General features: G+C 46.1%; 1 protein-coding gene across 2 annotated transcripts; it reads right to left on the bottom strand.

The window, feature by feature from the left end:
- Positions 1-4520: 4520 nt before the first annotated feature.
- Positions 4521-12123, bottom strand: ZNF653 (zinc finger protein 653). 2 transcript variants are annotated; one of them, XM_075206705.1, is made up of 9 exons: positions 11788-12123; positions 9850-9893; positions 8692-8889; positions 7317-7754; positions 6923-7097; positions 6535-6643; positions 6185-6299; positions 6013-6112; positions 4521-5428 (listed from the first exon to the last, which is right to left on the bottom strand). In XM_075206705.1, exons 1-9 carry the CDS (start codon positions 12051-12053, stop codon positions 5251-5253), a joined length of 1623 nt encoding a protein of 540 aa, XP_075062806.1. In that variant the 5' UTR covers positions 12054-12123; the 3' UTR covers positions 4521-5250. The 2 variants fall into 2 exon arrangements, with proteins under 2 accessions (XP_075062806.1, XP_075062807.1); XM_075206706.1 differs by having other exon boundaries at positions 11926-12121.
- Positions 12124-14136: the final 2013 nt, after the last annotated feature.

Below are 14136 nucleotides of genomic sequence, written 5' to 3' on the forward strand. Positions count from 1 at the left end.
AGAAAAAAGCACAAGGATGAAAATTGCCCTCGAGGGGACTTCTGCAAAAGGACTGCTCCTATGCCCACATTAGAGGCATCAATCTCCAGAAAGAAAGGAAAGGAGGTGTCAGGTTGTCGGAGGATAGGTGTAGAAGCAAAGGCTTTCTTAAGGAATTCGAAGGCCTCCAAGGAGGCTAAAGACCAAGATTTTGGATTAGATCCTTTCCGGGTAAGGGTCACAATAGGGGCCACAATGGTGGAATAATCTTTGATGAAGCAACTGTAATAATTGGCGAACCCAGGGAACCGCTGAATGGGCTTGAGGCCTAGCGGAAAGGGGCAATCCAGAATTGCTCTATCAGGATCAATTCGTAATCCGGATCCAGATATGATGTAACCTAGGAAAGGCATCTGACGAAGTTCGAAGGAACACTTCTCAAGTTTACAGAAAAGTTGGTTTAGGTGTAACCTGGAGAGAACTTCGGTGAGAGGAGATATCTTGGGAGAAGATCAAAATGTCGTCAAGGTACACGACCACACATACATAGAGAAGGTTTCTGAATATTTCATTAACAAAACGTTGACATACAGCAGGTACATTGCACAGACCGAACGGCATTACAAAGTATTCATAATGACAGTCACATGTATTAAACGGCGTCTTCCACTCGTCCCCTGATTTGATCCTAATGAGGTTATAGGCTCCTCAAAAATCTAATTTGGTGAAGATTTTGACACCTTTTATACGGTCAAAGAGCTTCGTAATGAGAGGAATGGGGCAACGGTTTTTGATGGTTGTGGCGTTGAGTCCCGGTAGTCAATACACGGCCTTAAGGAGCCACCTCACGAAAAAGAAACCTGCTTTGGCGAGCGAGGGGAAGGTCTGAGAGGAAGGTCTGAGTGAAGTCCAAGCAGAGGTCAAGGGCCGGCAGCAGGTAGCAATTCCAATAAACAAGCCGAGGTCAAGGGTCACGAGCAGACAGGAAGGTCGGTAAACAAGCCAGATGTCGGGGTCACGAGGAACACAGGCAGGGTCCAAATCCAGGCAAGGGGTCATACACAGGGAAGCAGTCCAAGAGGTTTTCACCAATACAAGGCAGGAGCAGATTAAGCGGACAGGTAACTGGACGCTATAACCGGCAGGGAGGCTATATACAGACTTTGGCCAATCAGGGCTTAGCCCTGAAAACGCATCACAGACATGCCATTAACATAAATTAGCCCGCAGGCTATCCTAGTGCATGCGCCCGGCTGCCTCAATTGCCGGGGCGCACCGCTTGTTACACTTGGCGTCCGGCCGTTGCCTTGGCAACGGTCGGGCCCGAGAAACCAGAAGTGACGCCCCGGTCGTCATGGAGACGGCCGGGACGTTCACTTGAACAGGAAGTGAGTCGCGGCGGTGCCCGAGGCCGCCACGGCTCCTGACAGCCACCTTGGATCTCTGGGTTAGGAGATTTTGTGGTTGCAACTCGAACTGTACAGAGCATTGGTTCAGGAAACCAAGACAGGATTTAGGATTCCCATCAAACTTGGTAGGAGTTGGAATTCGTAGGGTAGAGGTAGAAGCTGATGCTGCCACTGGCACAGGAGGATTCACTGCCGATTCAGCAGGTGGTGCTTGCAAAGAGTCAATGCGGGCTGCAAGGGTCTGAAAACCCTGTATGAGTTGACGTTGAATAGCATCCTGCTCTGTTCCACTCGGTTAAGCAAATGCTGAAGCATATCTTTGGCTGATGGTTCCACGTCTGGATCCGTCATGGCCTGTTCTTGCTGTACTAATTCAGGAATGGATCCCTCGGTTTGCCTAGATTTGCACTACTCAAGTAAGGCGCGGAGTCTAATGGGGAGACGGTATTCACCAGGAACCGCCACTAGGCGGTTTGGCCTTTGCTGCACCTATCCTGCAGGTCACGGCCCCTACTAGGAGTACCAGGCAAAACCCTTTAGGAGAATATGCAAAGATGGTCAGCAATGGCAGACAAAACAAACAGAAGAGTAGTAGAGACCGTCAGGTTACCACTGGAGAGATGGTAGCAAGTACACTGTGGTCAATTCTGCAGTAAGCAGGTTACCACTGGAATGGCGGTGAACTATACTGTAGAGTCAGCTTGGCGGGCAACAAGTACAACTGGAATGGTGGCAAGTACACTATGGAGTTTCAGCTCTGTAGTCAGAAGGAGAAATGAAGCCACGTCTAGCATCTTGGAGGTAACTAAAAGAACAGGCACCAAACATCAGGATGTGGTGCCTTTCGAAGTTTGGAGCCAAAAACATTAGCCAATGGAAATGGAGCAGAGGGTCTGCGCATGCGCAAAACCAAAATTAAGAAGGCGGCGACTGGAATGGAGTGAGCAGTCGTCAGGACCAGGTAAGGGCGCCGGGGATCGGGTGTGCAGCCCGATCGCCTGCCGTGTGACAGACTGCCATTACCATTGTAAATACCCGAGGAGCTGTAGCCAAACCAAAAGGGAAGAGCCTGGAATTGGTATTGCTTCTGATCCACCATAAACCTCAGAAAGCTGTAGTATCCCTTCCAAATGAGTATGGCTAGGTATGCATCCTTGATGTCCAAGGAGTTTATAGCATAACGTATAGACTCCATATGACACCCTAGAACTCCTAAATGGGGGTTGAGAGCTTTTAAATTGAGAATAGGTCGAAATGTCCGGTTTTTGGTCTAGAAATAGGTGTGAGCAATAACCCAGACCATTCTCTGCCTGAAACAACCACTCCTGAATTCACCAAAGAGCAGACGGCCTTTTGTAAGACCTCCCGTCTGACTGAATCCTTAGGAAGAGGGTGTTTAGGCAACGCCTCAGAGGCGGTCCTGCTAGGACCAGAATGTATCCCTTGGAATCTACCCCCCTTACCCGGGTATCGGTGGTAGAATTCTCCCACTGTTCCTGAAAACTCAATACCCGAACCCCCACAACCACTCTTACCGGCGGGCAGGGCTGCGAGTCATGCAGACGGCTTTTCAGCCTGTTTGGGTGCAGGACGGCCTCACCAAACATGCCTGCCTCTCCCCTCGGTGAAGCGGACTGAACCCTTGTAGGAGCCCCTCTGGAGTACCCCACATAATGAAAGGAACAAAAATGATTCCCTTTTGCTTTAGGAGTGACCACCGGAAGAAGAGAGCTCTTACCTCCCGTGGGCCGGGAAATAAATTTGTCCAGAGCTTGGCCAAACATCGACCCAAAAAAAGGCAATGCCTCCAAAGCTCTTTTGGACCAAGATTTGAGCCAGAGAGTATATCTGGCTGCTAGGACTAAAGAAGAGGTACGAGAGAACTCCTGCCCAGCATCTAAAACTGCATCTCCCAGAAACTCAGCAGCCTCTTAGTTATGGTCTGCCAAGGAGAACAGATCAGTTCTTTCAGTGCAAGCTTGAATGCCATCACTCAGGGCTGTTGCCCATTTTTCCACTGCTTTAATGACCCAGGCAACTGCCATAGTCGTGCGCAAGGATGCCCTAGAGGCCAAATAAATTGACTTTAAAATGTCTTCGCATTTTCTGTCAGTGCCATCTGTCAAATTGGCAGCATTGGGCAATGGAATAATTGTAGATTTTTCCGGATGAGCCACAGGAACATCAACACTAGGATGCGTCTTCCAGGATCCCATTTCTGATTCAGGGAAAGGATAATATACCCCCATACCTCCTGGGTATGGGTAATGTATAAAGGGCCAATCCACTGTTTCTGGCAAAACTAGTGTCTGCATTCCACATTAATCAAGAGGTCGTGCTGCGATCCTCTTGTTCACGACCAAAACTGCACTAGTTGGATCTTGTTAGGGCAATTTACATTTATTTATCCAGGTCAGAATGCATAAGGGAAGTAATTATACAGGCATACAAGAGGAATAGGCGTAAGGTGCCAGAGATTCTGAGCGACCAATCAACATAAGCTGCAGCATCTTATGCTAGAACCGCTCTAGCTTAGGTGACAGAGCTTTGAAAAGCAGCAGGCTGGACATCTATCTATACCTTTGCTAGTCCCTAATCTGGATGTCACCCTTCTATAGACTCTCAGTGTGGGAGACATGTTTCGTATATAGCCACCGAGTACATTTTTGATTATGCAGTATATGTAGCTCGTGTTTTTCCCCACCAAATAATTCCTGGTAATTCCTTTACTTCAAGCAGCAGTTTCCACCATGCTTATTATCACCATCATCATCAATTTATATAGCGCCAGCAAATTCCGTAGTGCTTTATTATATTTATATTTGTCAGGGACAGCTTGGGAAGTTACCCAGAGACACAGAGGAGAAGCGGCCTTATAAATAGTCTTTACTGAAACTAGGTGGGATCTTACGGATTGTAATGGCTGCCATGGGAGTAAATCTGAAGGTGGGGGGGGGGGGGGGGGATATAAAAATTCATTATCATGCAGCTCCTATCTGTTACATTACACATAGTAGTCATCTGTATTATATATTGCATGCTCTCCGATTTTAGTCTTATCCCAGTATTGCATCCTGAAAATGCTGAATCTTTAATATGAATGTAGAGCATAAAGAACAAGAGACTATGATGTATAATAAATAAAGTGTATTTTATTATAAAGAGCTTTGAGCAGGCATCAATAAGCCAGGCAGCGCGCCCCCTACCCCCCACGCTGGGCAAAATACAGAAGACGTTTCCAAAATAGCAAAGGGAATGTTAGATATGATGTCTGTCAGGGTGGAAGGCCGTTACTGGCCGGGTGCCATTAATAAATTCTGGGACACAGTGATTCACACCATGAGCCAGAAAGGGACCATGAACTAAATTCTGGTGCAGGTTTGAGGGACATTTCCCCCAAAAAAGGGTTCATTTTTTTTTTTTTAATACATATGTTTCTGCTGTAGAACAGTTTTTGCTTTTATAAATGTACTCCAGTGCTGGGACAAGGATGTAGTACAGGATTACGCTGGTACTAGCCTCAATAAATATATTTATACACTGCAGACGCATCAGGCTGCCTCTTGCACTAACTATAGAGCCTCCTGTTTTTACCACTGGGTATATTATCACCAATGATGAGCAGAATGCAGGTAGAAGAATGTTCTCATTTTGCCTGTGTTCCAAGCTGGATGTTTATAAGGGAAGCACAGTCACTGAAATTATTATACTAAGAGAAAGATTCATCCCATCATACGGAGCTGGGTCCTACTGGGAAAGGGCGGTCAATGGTTCCAGGACGAATGAAGGCTCCCACACCAAACATGCCACTCTCCCCTTTCAGCGTCAGGCTTGCAAGCGAGTCATCTGGTCCCGGTCACCCTCACGTGGCCCTCCCCTCAGGATGACTCTTCAGCTTGTGGAATTTAACGCTCTCTCGTTTCTCGAAGAGTTTCCCGCACTGCTCGCAGGAGAAGCTGTACTGGATCTCGGAGCCGTGCTTCTTCATGTGCCAGTTCAGAGATGCCCGCTGCCTGCACTGGAACCCGCAAACCTCACACCTGCAGGCAGAGAGGGACACTTGGGCATTAGAAGGAAAAGTGCAGACATGTTGTCTTTATTTGTACTGTAATCTCTCACGTGTCGATGCCCTATCACTACTGAATTTCCAGTTCATATTAATGGTACTAGAACACGGTGGGGGGGGGGGATCAACACCTGCTCGAGTTAGAGTACTTAGCAGAGCAGAATAGGACTGTTCCAGGCACATCTGCAAACTGTACATATAAGTATGACTTTAAGTTTAATTTAGTGTGTAGATAGCACCCTGCTAATGATTTGGAGATGAAAAACAAAACAAAAACCCCGTCCTTAGTAGTCTCCTAACCCGCATGGCCTCCGCGCGCTCCCCAACCCTGACCCTCCGCGCGCTCCCCAACCCGGACCCTCGGCGCGCTCCCCAACCCGGACCCTCGGCCTCCGCGCGCTCCCCAACCCGGACCCTCGGCCTCCGCACGCTCCCCAACCCGGACCCTCGGCCTCCGCACGCTCCCCAACCCGGACCCTCGGCCTCCGCGCTTTGAGTACAACAATAACCCATACACCGCCATGATATAACCTGTATGTAGAGAACATGGGCTCTCACTGTAAGGGGGTCTCTCCGGTGTGTGTCCTCCTGTGGACCTCCAGGTGACTTTTCCTTTTAAACGATTTTCCGCACGTCTCACAGATGAACTCACGGATACCTTATGGAGATACAGGCAGAAGTTTGCACATGTTGCCACGCATGTATCTGCTCAGAGAGGGTCAGACCGTACCTGTGTGTATGATCATGTGTCGGCGCAGGTGATTAGACAGGTAAAATCTCTTTCCGCAGCCAGCTTCAGGGCACACTTTGGTTTTACCTTTTCTGTGAACCAAATTTACATGATTCTAAAGGAGAGAGAAAAATCCATTTCAGATATTAGGCCACCTGGAAGACTAAAGAGAGCTCAACGCTGTGACCAAAGAGAAACGATATGCCAGACAGAAGGCAGACAGGCGTTCAATGTCAGAGTAGGGAACGGGTACAAGGCTGAGAGACAGCCGCCTCACAGAGAGAAGAAAGAAATACTGGAGAATGGACCAGACAGGAATAGGAATGAGGTCACACAGGGATTGAACCTACCTGGAAGCTGTTGAGCGCAGTGTAGACCTGAGCACAACCCTCATAAGGACAGTGGAACATCTCAAGAACCCCATCAGCATCCGCCACCCGTGAGCGATGATTCCTCTTCCTGGGTACACGCGGGACATTATAAATATCGAATTACATTATCTTTGTGGCAGGCAGTGGTCCTCACCAAATACCCTGAACTATATGTGACACATGAGGTCTACCAATACAAGGTGCCCAGTAAAGATTTAACAGCCAGATGGACTTATGATATCATGGAGGATGGGTTATCGTACAGTGAACTAGTCCTTAGAAATGATCATTTGCATTTTCCCTCAGTTGTACCCAGTTTCCCCCTTTTCTATCTTTAACGCTAAATACACGGGAGGCTCACACTCACTTTTCCGGCTCCTTGTGCACATGCCGAGTGCTCTCTGTTCGGCAGTCCCCGTCCTCCATAGTTCCTGGTCCAGCTGGTCCCTCCATGGAAGCAGCCTCAGACAATTGGGCATCTAGCGTTTGGGGCTCCACCTCCTCGGACTGCTCCGCTTGCAGAGTGTAGAGTGCATCCTCCTCTAGGTGGAAGTATAGAGTGACAAACTCACTGAGTCTATCCTGTACAAAGCACTGTCACCCTGTGGTGAGAGGAACACACTATACGTTACATATCTCGCTCACAACTGTACCGCTCTGCAATAAGAGGGACACATCCCACATCACCCCATTATCTGTCCCGTGTGGGGACACAATACGTTTCCCATCACTTTATCCAGCCCGAGTCACTAATAGGTTACCTGTTATGGTCACTTCTCCATGCTCTTCTTCCTGGTCCTCCGTCTGTGTGAACGCAGACACAGCCGCCAGAGTGGTACATGTACCCTCCTCTCCGCTGCTTCCTCCCGCCACGTCCAGCTGAATGCCTTCTGCTGCCAATGCCTCATAGCCAGGCCCAGCGATGATGATGACCTGGGAAGGGCAGCCGGCAGCCACAACCTGTCCCAGTGCCTCCTGAGTCACTCCGTCAAAAAGCCCCCCGGCTCCCGGCCCCATGGGGACACACACGACGGTCTCCGTTTCATCTCCACACTGCGTCTCTCCTTCAGTCAGGCTCTCGGAGTGCTGAGAGTAGAGCGTGTGAAGGGGCTGCGGTGCATCCGGATACATTTCTGTGGTCTGGATCAGTGGTGTGGACCTGGAGGAAGAGTCGTCCGAACTGGCTCCATCATCACATGCTGTGGAGAGGCATCCAGAGAATTAACCATTTTACCAAATGACCAACAGGATGCAGGTACAACACAGGGAACCGAGACAACCTGGGTCCTTGTCAGATATATTTTTTGGGGCGTTAAACAAGCAGGGTAAAAAAAATTGAACATAATCAAACAGTAATAGTCCTTGTGTGTGAAATCTATAACCGATGCCTAAAGTGTGGTGCCACAGAGTATTCACTGGACCCCAAAACACCAATAAAATGATGAATAGAGGTCACAGGGTAGATATTCTGACCCCCTGATGTGGATGTCATAGCAATAGTTGAATAACAGTACTCCACCCATGGCAAGATGATGCAGATACGGCACCAGGGTTCAGATAGCTTAGGGCAATTGCAACGCGTTTTAGGGAAGTCTCTTTTTTTTTTTAATTTTAAACTAGTGGTGAGTAAGTAAAAAATCTGCGACTCCACAATTAAGCACTTAAAATTTCCTATAATAATTATTGTTTAAACTAAATGTATATTTTAACATTCTATAGCGGTTCGTTATTTTATTCAGAGGGTGTTTGCTTTAATGACAGCCTTCAGTGTTGTATCTTAATAAACAGAAAATCATCTGTGACTTACGATATCCTTACAACAGAGGGTATATTATTCTATAATAAAATTGTAGTGGACATCTATGGTTACCGGTACAGTGTTCCATACAACACATTTGTAAAATGGGTGTGAATAAAAGCTTTTTTTATTATTTTTTTAATAATGATATCATAAGGCAGTGATAGCTAACCTGTGGCACTCCAGGTGTTGTGAAACTACAAGCCCCAGCATGCTTTGCCAGTAGATAACTAGCTGATAACTGGCAGAGCATGCTGGGACTTGTAGTTTCACACCTTGAGTGCCACAGGTTAGTCATCACTGTCATAGGGGATGTGCATACAACAAAGACTCCTCACCTCTACGATTCAGTGTCTTCAAGGGACAACGCATGTCCTGGAAAAAGTGATGCCCGGCCTGGCACTGCCACACGGCTGTGGCATATCGGACGTGACTGGTGTCAAGCTCAGAAAGACCAGGCTCATGAGGGCAGTGGCTCTTGTGGTCATAATACCAGGTCACCAAACTCAGCAGATTATTCACACAGCGCCTACGCCCTGCGGAGGAAAGAGATAAGCGGGACTTTCAGATACTTGTATTTAAACTTGCTAAAGTCTATACCCCATCTATCAAATCTATTTCAAGGTCCTATTCACATTGCATTGGTAATGGGCGAGTTTCAAGCATGCAAAATGCAGTAAAAACGTCCAGAGTAGATGCCTTTTTCATGCAGATTTTTTTAGTAGAAGTATTTCCACGTGGATTTCACACAGACAATCTGCAGATTGCCATCATTAGCTTTACTCTGGGAGGGCTCACACCGTAAGCAGGACATGCAGGGAAGAGAGGAATCTGCTCGTCAGAACACCTATGAAATTTACAGTGTATCAGCACCATAAATTCTGTATTTTCACATAAAGGGTACTATAGTGGCTGTACTTAATCTTATGTTGCTGATGTCCAGCCAAAATTAGTTATGGGTAGAAATCATCTTTAATACGGACATCCCTGGTTTCAGGAGGTACAGCTGGTATAGACATTGCAGATCTTAGAGCAGAACGGGAATCATCTGAGATGCCAACCACGATTTCACTGAATGGTTCAAAGTGGAAATTTTGAAGTGTCGGAATGAAATATGTAATGGGAAAGTGAATGGAATGTAAGTTTTACAATGAAGGCAGTAAGAGAAGTGGCGGTATGGCGTACCACCTTATACACCACCACCACTGCATTTAGCTTTATGGACGCAATTAAGTTAAAATCTAAGTTCTGACATGGGGTACTTTACGCATGTAGAAGATGATGAAAGCTTCTCAAAAATGCACCAGACATAGGCAACACGCAAACATCACCGATCATGCAGTCCCCGTCTCAGACTGTCCAAAGGTAAAAAAAACTGCGGCTTTGCAGCTGTTGTGGGACTACAAATACCAGCATGCCTCTACCAGTCTCTGGCATGCTGGGACCTGTACTTCCACGAGACCTGTACCGTGATGTTATGAGGAATAAAGACGTACGTTTCCTGTGCTGTGAGCTGGTCTGGAGGTCCCCACAGGGTTTCCTGCAATAAACAGTAATAGGTGATGTAAACCAGAAGAATATATAACATAATATACCCACATATTTCAATATTTAACAGGAGCTATGAATATATATTATATATACACATACATTGTATACATACATACATATATACACACAAATATACACGCACTCATACCGATCAGTCACAACATTAAAACCACCTGCCTAATATTGTGTAGGTCCCCCTCATGCTACCAAAAGGGCTCTGACCCATTAAAGTATGGACTCCACGAGATATCGGACGGTGTCCTGTGGTATTTGTTACCAAGACGCTAGGAGCTTATCCTTTAAATCCTGTAAGTTGCAAGGTGTGGCCTCTGTGGCCCGGAATTGTTTTTCCAGCACATCTCACAGATTTTCGATATGATTGCGATCTGGGAATTTGGAGGCCAATTCAACACCTTGAACGCTTTTTCATGTTCCTCAAACCATTCCTGAACAATTTTCGCAGTGTGGCAGGAAGCATTATCCTGCTGAAAAAGGCCACTGCCATCAGGGAATACTATTGCCACAAAGGGGTGTACTTGGTCTACAACAATGTTTAGGTAGGTTGTACATGTCAAAGTAACATCCATATGAGTCCCAGAACTCAAGGTTACACTTCAGAACATTACCCAGAGCATCACACTGCCTCCGCCAATTTGCCTTCTCCCCATAGCGCATCTTGGTGCCATCTGTTACCCAAGTAAACAATTAACACACCCCAGGCCATCCACATGATGTAAAAGAAAATGTGCTGCATCAGACCAGGTCGCCATCATTTTCCATTGCTCTATGGTTCAGTTTTGGCGCTCACGTGCCCATTGTAGACACTTTCAGTGGTGGACAGGGGTCAGCATGGGCACTCTGACCAGTCTGCAGCTACGCAGCCCCATATGTAGCAAGCTGTAATGCACCGTGTGTTCTGACACCTTTCTACCATCGTAGCTCTTTTGTGGTATTGGACTAGACGGGCTATCCTGTCACTAACCACTGCATACCGGGAACACCCCACAAGACCTGCCATTTTAGAGACGCTCTGACCCAGTCGTCTAGCCATCACAATTTGGCCCTTGTTAAAGTCGCTCAGATCCTTACGCTAGCCCATTTTTCCTGCTTTCAAAGCATCAACTTCAAGGACTGACTGTTAACTTGCTGCCTAAAGCTAGGTACACACTACAGAGTTTTCCACCAACTTTTTATGCCGATCGATTTTACATGCGATCGATGGTCCAATCACTCGGTCCATGGACTGCATACACACTAGCCTTGTTTAGGACGATAAAGGGAAGAGTGGGCGTCCCGTTAGCAACTTTTTACAGCCATGTTGTCGTGAGCAATGGCTGTAATTTCGTACTCACTGTTGTGGATCGGTCGGAAGTTTATACACACTACACAGCGGAAACGAGATTGGAACGAAAATATTAAACGGTACGACCAACCAAATGAGGCGACAATCGTCCATTTGGGCAGACTTTCCACCATCGTGTCACTGCACACACTGTCCCGACTTTTGAACGAGCGGTCGTATGTCGGCTGATTTAGCCGATTATTGGACGCAAACCGTGTAGTGTGTACCCAGCTTTATATATCCCACCCCTGGACAGGTGCCATTAGAATTTGATAATCCATGTTATTCACTTCACGTGTCAGTGGTTTTATTGTTGGGCTGATCGGTGTATATACTCTCCCATATATTATATAGAAGCTATGAGATATATATATATATATATATATATATATATATATATATATATATATATATATATATATATATATTATATATATATACACACACACACACATAATATCTGCCATAAAAGCCACATATACACAGATATATACTACAAGGACGGATCAGAGCCCCTGGGCCCCGGCCACAGCCCCCTCACCCGTGTCTCTCCAGGGCCAGGAGGTAGGCTGCCAGCTTGGCGTCGCTCCAGGCCTCCCCCTCGGCCTCCCCGCCTCTCTCCCTCCGCAGCACCCAGGCTCCGTGCGCCTCCCCCAGGTACACCCGGCGGCAGTCGTACTTCTTGCGGGACTCCAGCCGGCGCCGCACCCGGTCGGTGTCGGTCAGCCTCGGCCTCCCCCGCACCTTCCTCCCGGCGTCCTCCTCCTCTTCCTCCGAACCGGGAGCCTCGGTCACCGGGGCCGCCATCTTCCGCCGGGTGACGTCACAGCAGGGGCTTCAACCAGCTTTATTGACACGAGCAGGCCCGGACACTCCACAGAGGCTCAGGGATAATGGTCTTTTATTATGATTTAATCTTCCAATTTTTCCTAATATAATGCTGTTGTGTACTAATACCTCTCACTGTGTCATATCCTGCTCTATATTCCTATAGTTAATGGATGCACAGCAGTAATTGTAAGTTAAATAACTAGTTTCCATCTTACAACCTGTCAGTCTTGGTAATTATACCATGTAGACATTAGTGTGTCATAAAGGACATGTTGATCAAAGATCCCAGCCCTTGAAAATACATTTTTTTATTTATTAATAACAGTTGTGTAAAGTTTACCAACAGCTAGCAGCTTTTACTGACACATGATGCAGTTTTCAAAGTGTGTCCAGGACTCTAAAGTTTAAGCTGCATCTATCCCCAGTCAGGGGTGGCACTAAAGGGCTTTATATCCCTATACTATGGTCATCTGTGTAAGGCTCCTGTGGGTGTTATTGTAGTGTCAGGAGGAGCCTTGAGATTTTTTTATTAAATTAATTAGAAGAATCCATATGTACAAAAGACAAAAAACACCTATGGGATAGGTGTTGGGGTCCCTCCTAAAAATGCAATGTACCATAGAGGAAAATATACGGCACACTATTGCAGGTAATTTGATGGAAAATTCATTCATATACACAAAAATAAAAGAGTTTCTAGAGTAGTATTGTTAAATATTATAATATAAACAGCACTGTAAACATACAAATAGACACTATTCAGAATATGATCAGTTACAGCATAACAGATATCATCTTCACCATTTATTTATATAGCGCCACTGATTCCGCAGCACTGTACAGAGAACTCATTCACATCAGTCCCTGCCCCATTGGATCTTACAGTCTAAATTCCCTAACATACACACACAGAAACAGACAGAGAGACAGAGACTAGGGTCAATTTTTGATAGCCAATTAACCTACCAGTATGTTTTTGGAGTGTGGGAGGAAACCGGAGCACCCGGAGGAAACCCACGCAAACACAGGGAGAACATACAAACTCCACACAGATAAGGCCACGGATATCAAACTTTAAAAAAAATAAAAATAAACATATTAAGTGACCAGGTAAGATATCCTAAAGTACAGTGACAGCTGATGTAAAACAAGTATAAAAAGGTCAACTAACAAAGCATCACTATGCTGCAGTATTATGTACCCAAACAAGACTTTTTTTTTTTATTGTTATGAGTATTTGTGCTGATCATGGTAAGAATTCCCAAATAAATACATTCTTATTGCAGGATGTAAGAAAATAAAATGCTAAAGCTGGTAAATACTTTTTAAAGTCATTGTACCTGTGTGGAGCAGTGCTAAGATCAGTTTTCAAGCACACTGCAATAACCTGTCTCTGTAAATAAATGGCATGATTTTATATGCAGTCAGGACCTGTAATACTGGATGTACTATGTGTGTTAGTTTAATGTGCAGGTAATTTATTGTGTGGTTAGAGTGTGCAGTACATACCATGAGTGTACTTGTATTGCAGCTGCTTATAGAATGTAGATATAAGTAAAGTTCCAGCGATTGGATAATGATATACAAATGTCATTGGCTGGAGTAAATTATTTTAATCGAGGACTCGTTTCCCTGAAATATCTCACCCTGATGAATCCCCTATGGAAGTGCTATTGGGGGTATGTTGGTGGGGCACAGTGAACCTTCTTAAATAATGTTATACCTCATACTAGGCTACTGTTCCAGAATGTCTGGAAGGCTCCCGGAAGAGTAGGCACCCTCCCAAATCCTGGGTGGATCCGGGGCTTGAGGATCGCGACAGGGGCGGTGCTAAAAGTGACACAATCCCTTCCCACACTTGCCATTCGATTTCCCTTCTGGGAGTGGGCAAACAAAAAAAATCACACACAGCAACACAAAAATGCTCTGGGGCTAGGGGCTTTAATTGACTCTATTTATTTAACACTACACAATCCATAACCATTACAGTTGACCCTCAACCCAAGTCATCGGAGGCTCTCTCATTCTGGGGAGAGCTGAATAACCAATTCTCCAAGGG

This window comes from Mixophyes fleayi, chromosome 4 (genome assembly GCF_038048845.1).
Source record: "Mixophyes fleayi isolate aMixFle1 chromosome 4, aMixFle1.hap1, whole genome shotgun sequence".
Taxonomy (NCBI): Eukaryota; Metazoa; Chordata; class Amphibia; order Anura; family Limnodynastidae; genus Mixophyes; species Mixophyes fleayi.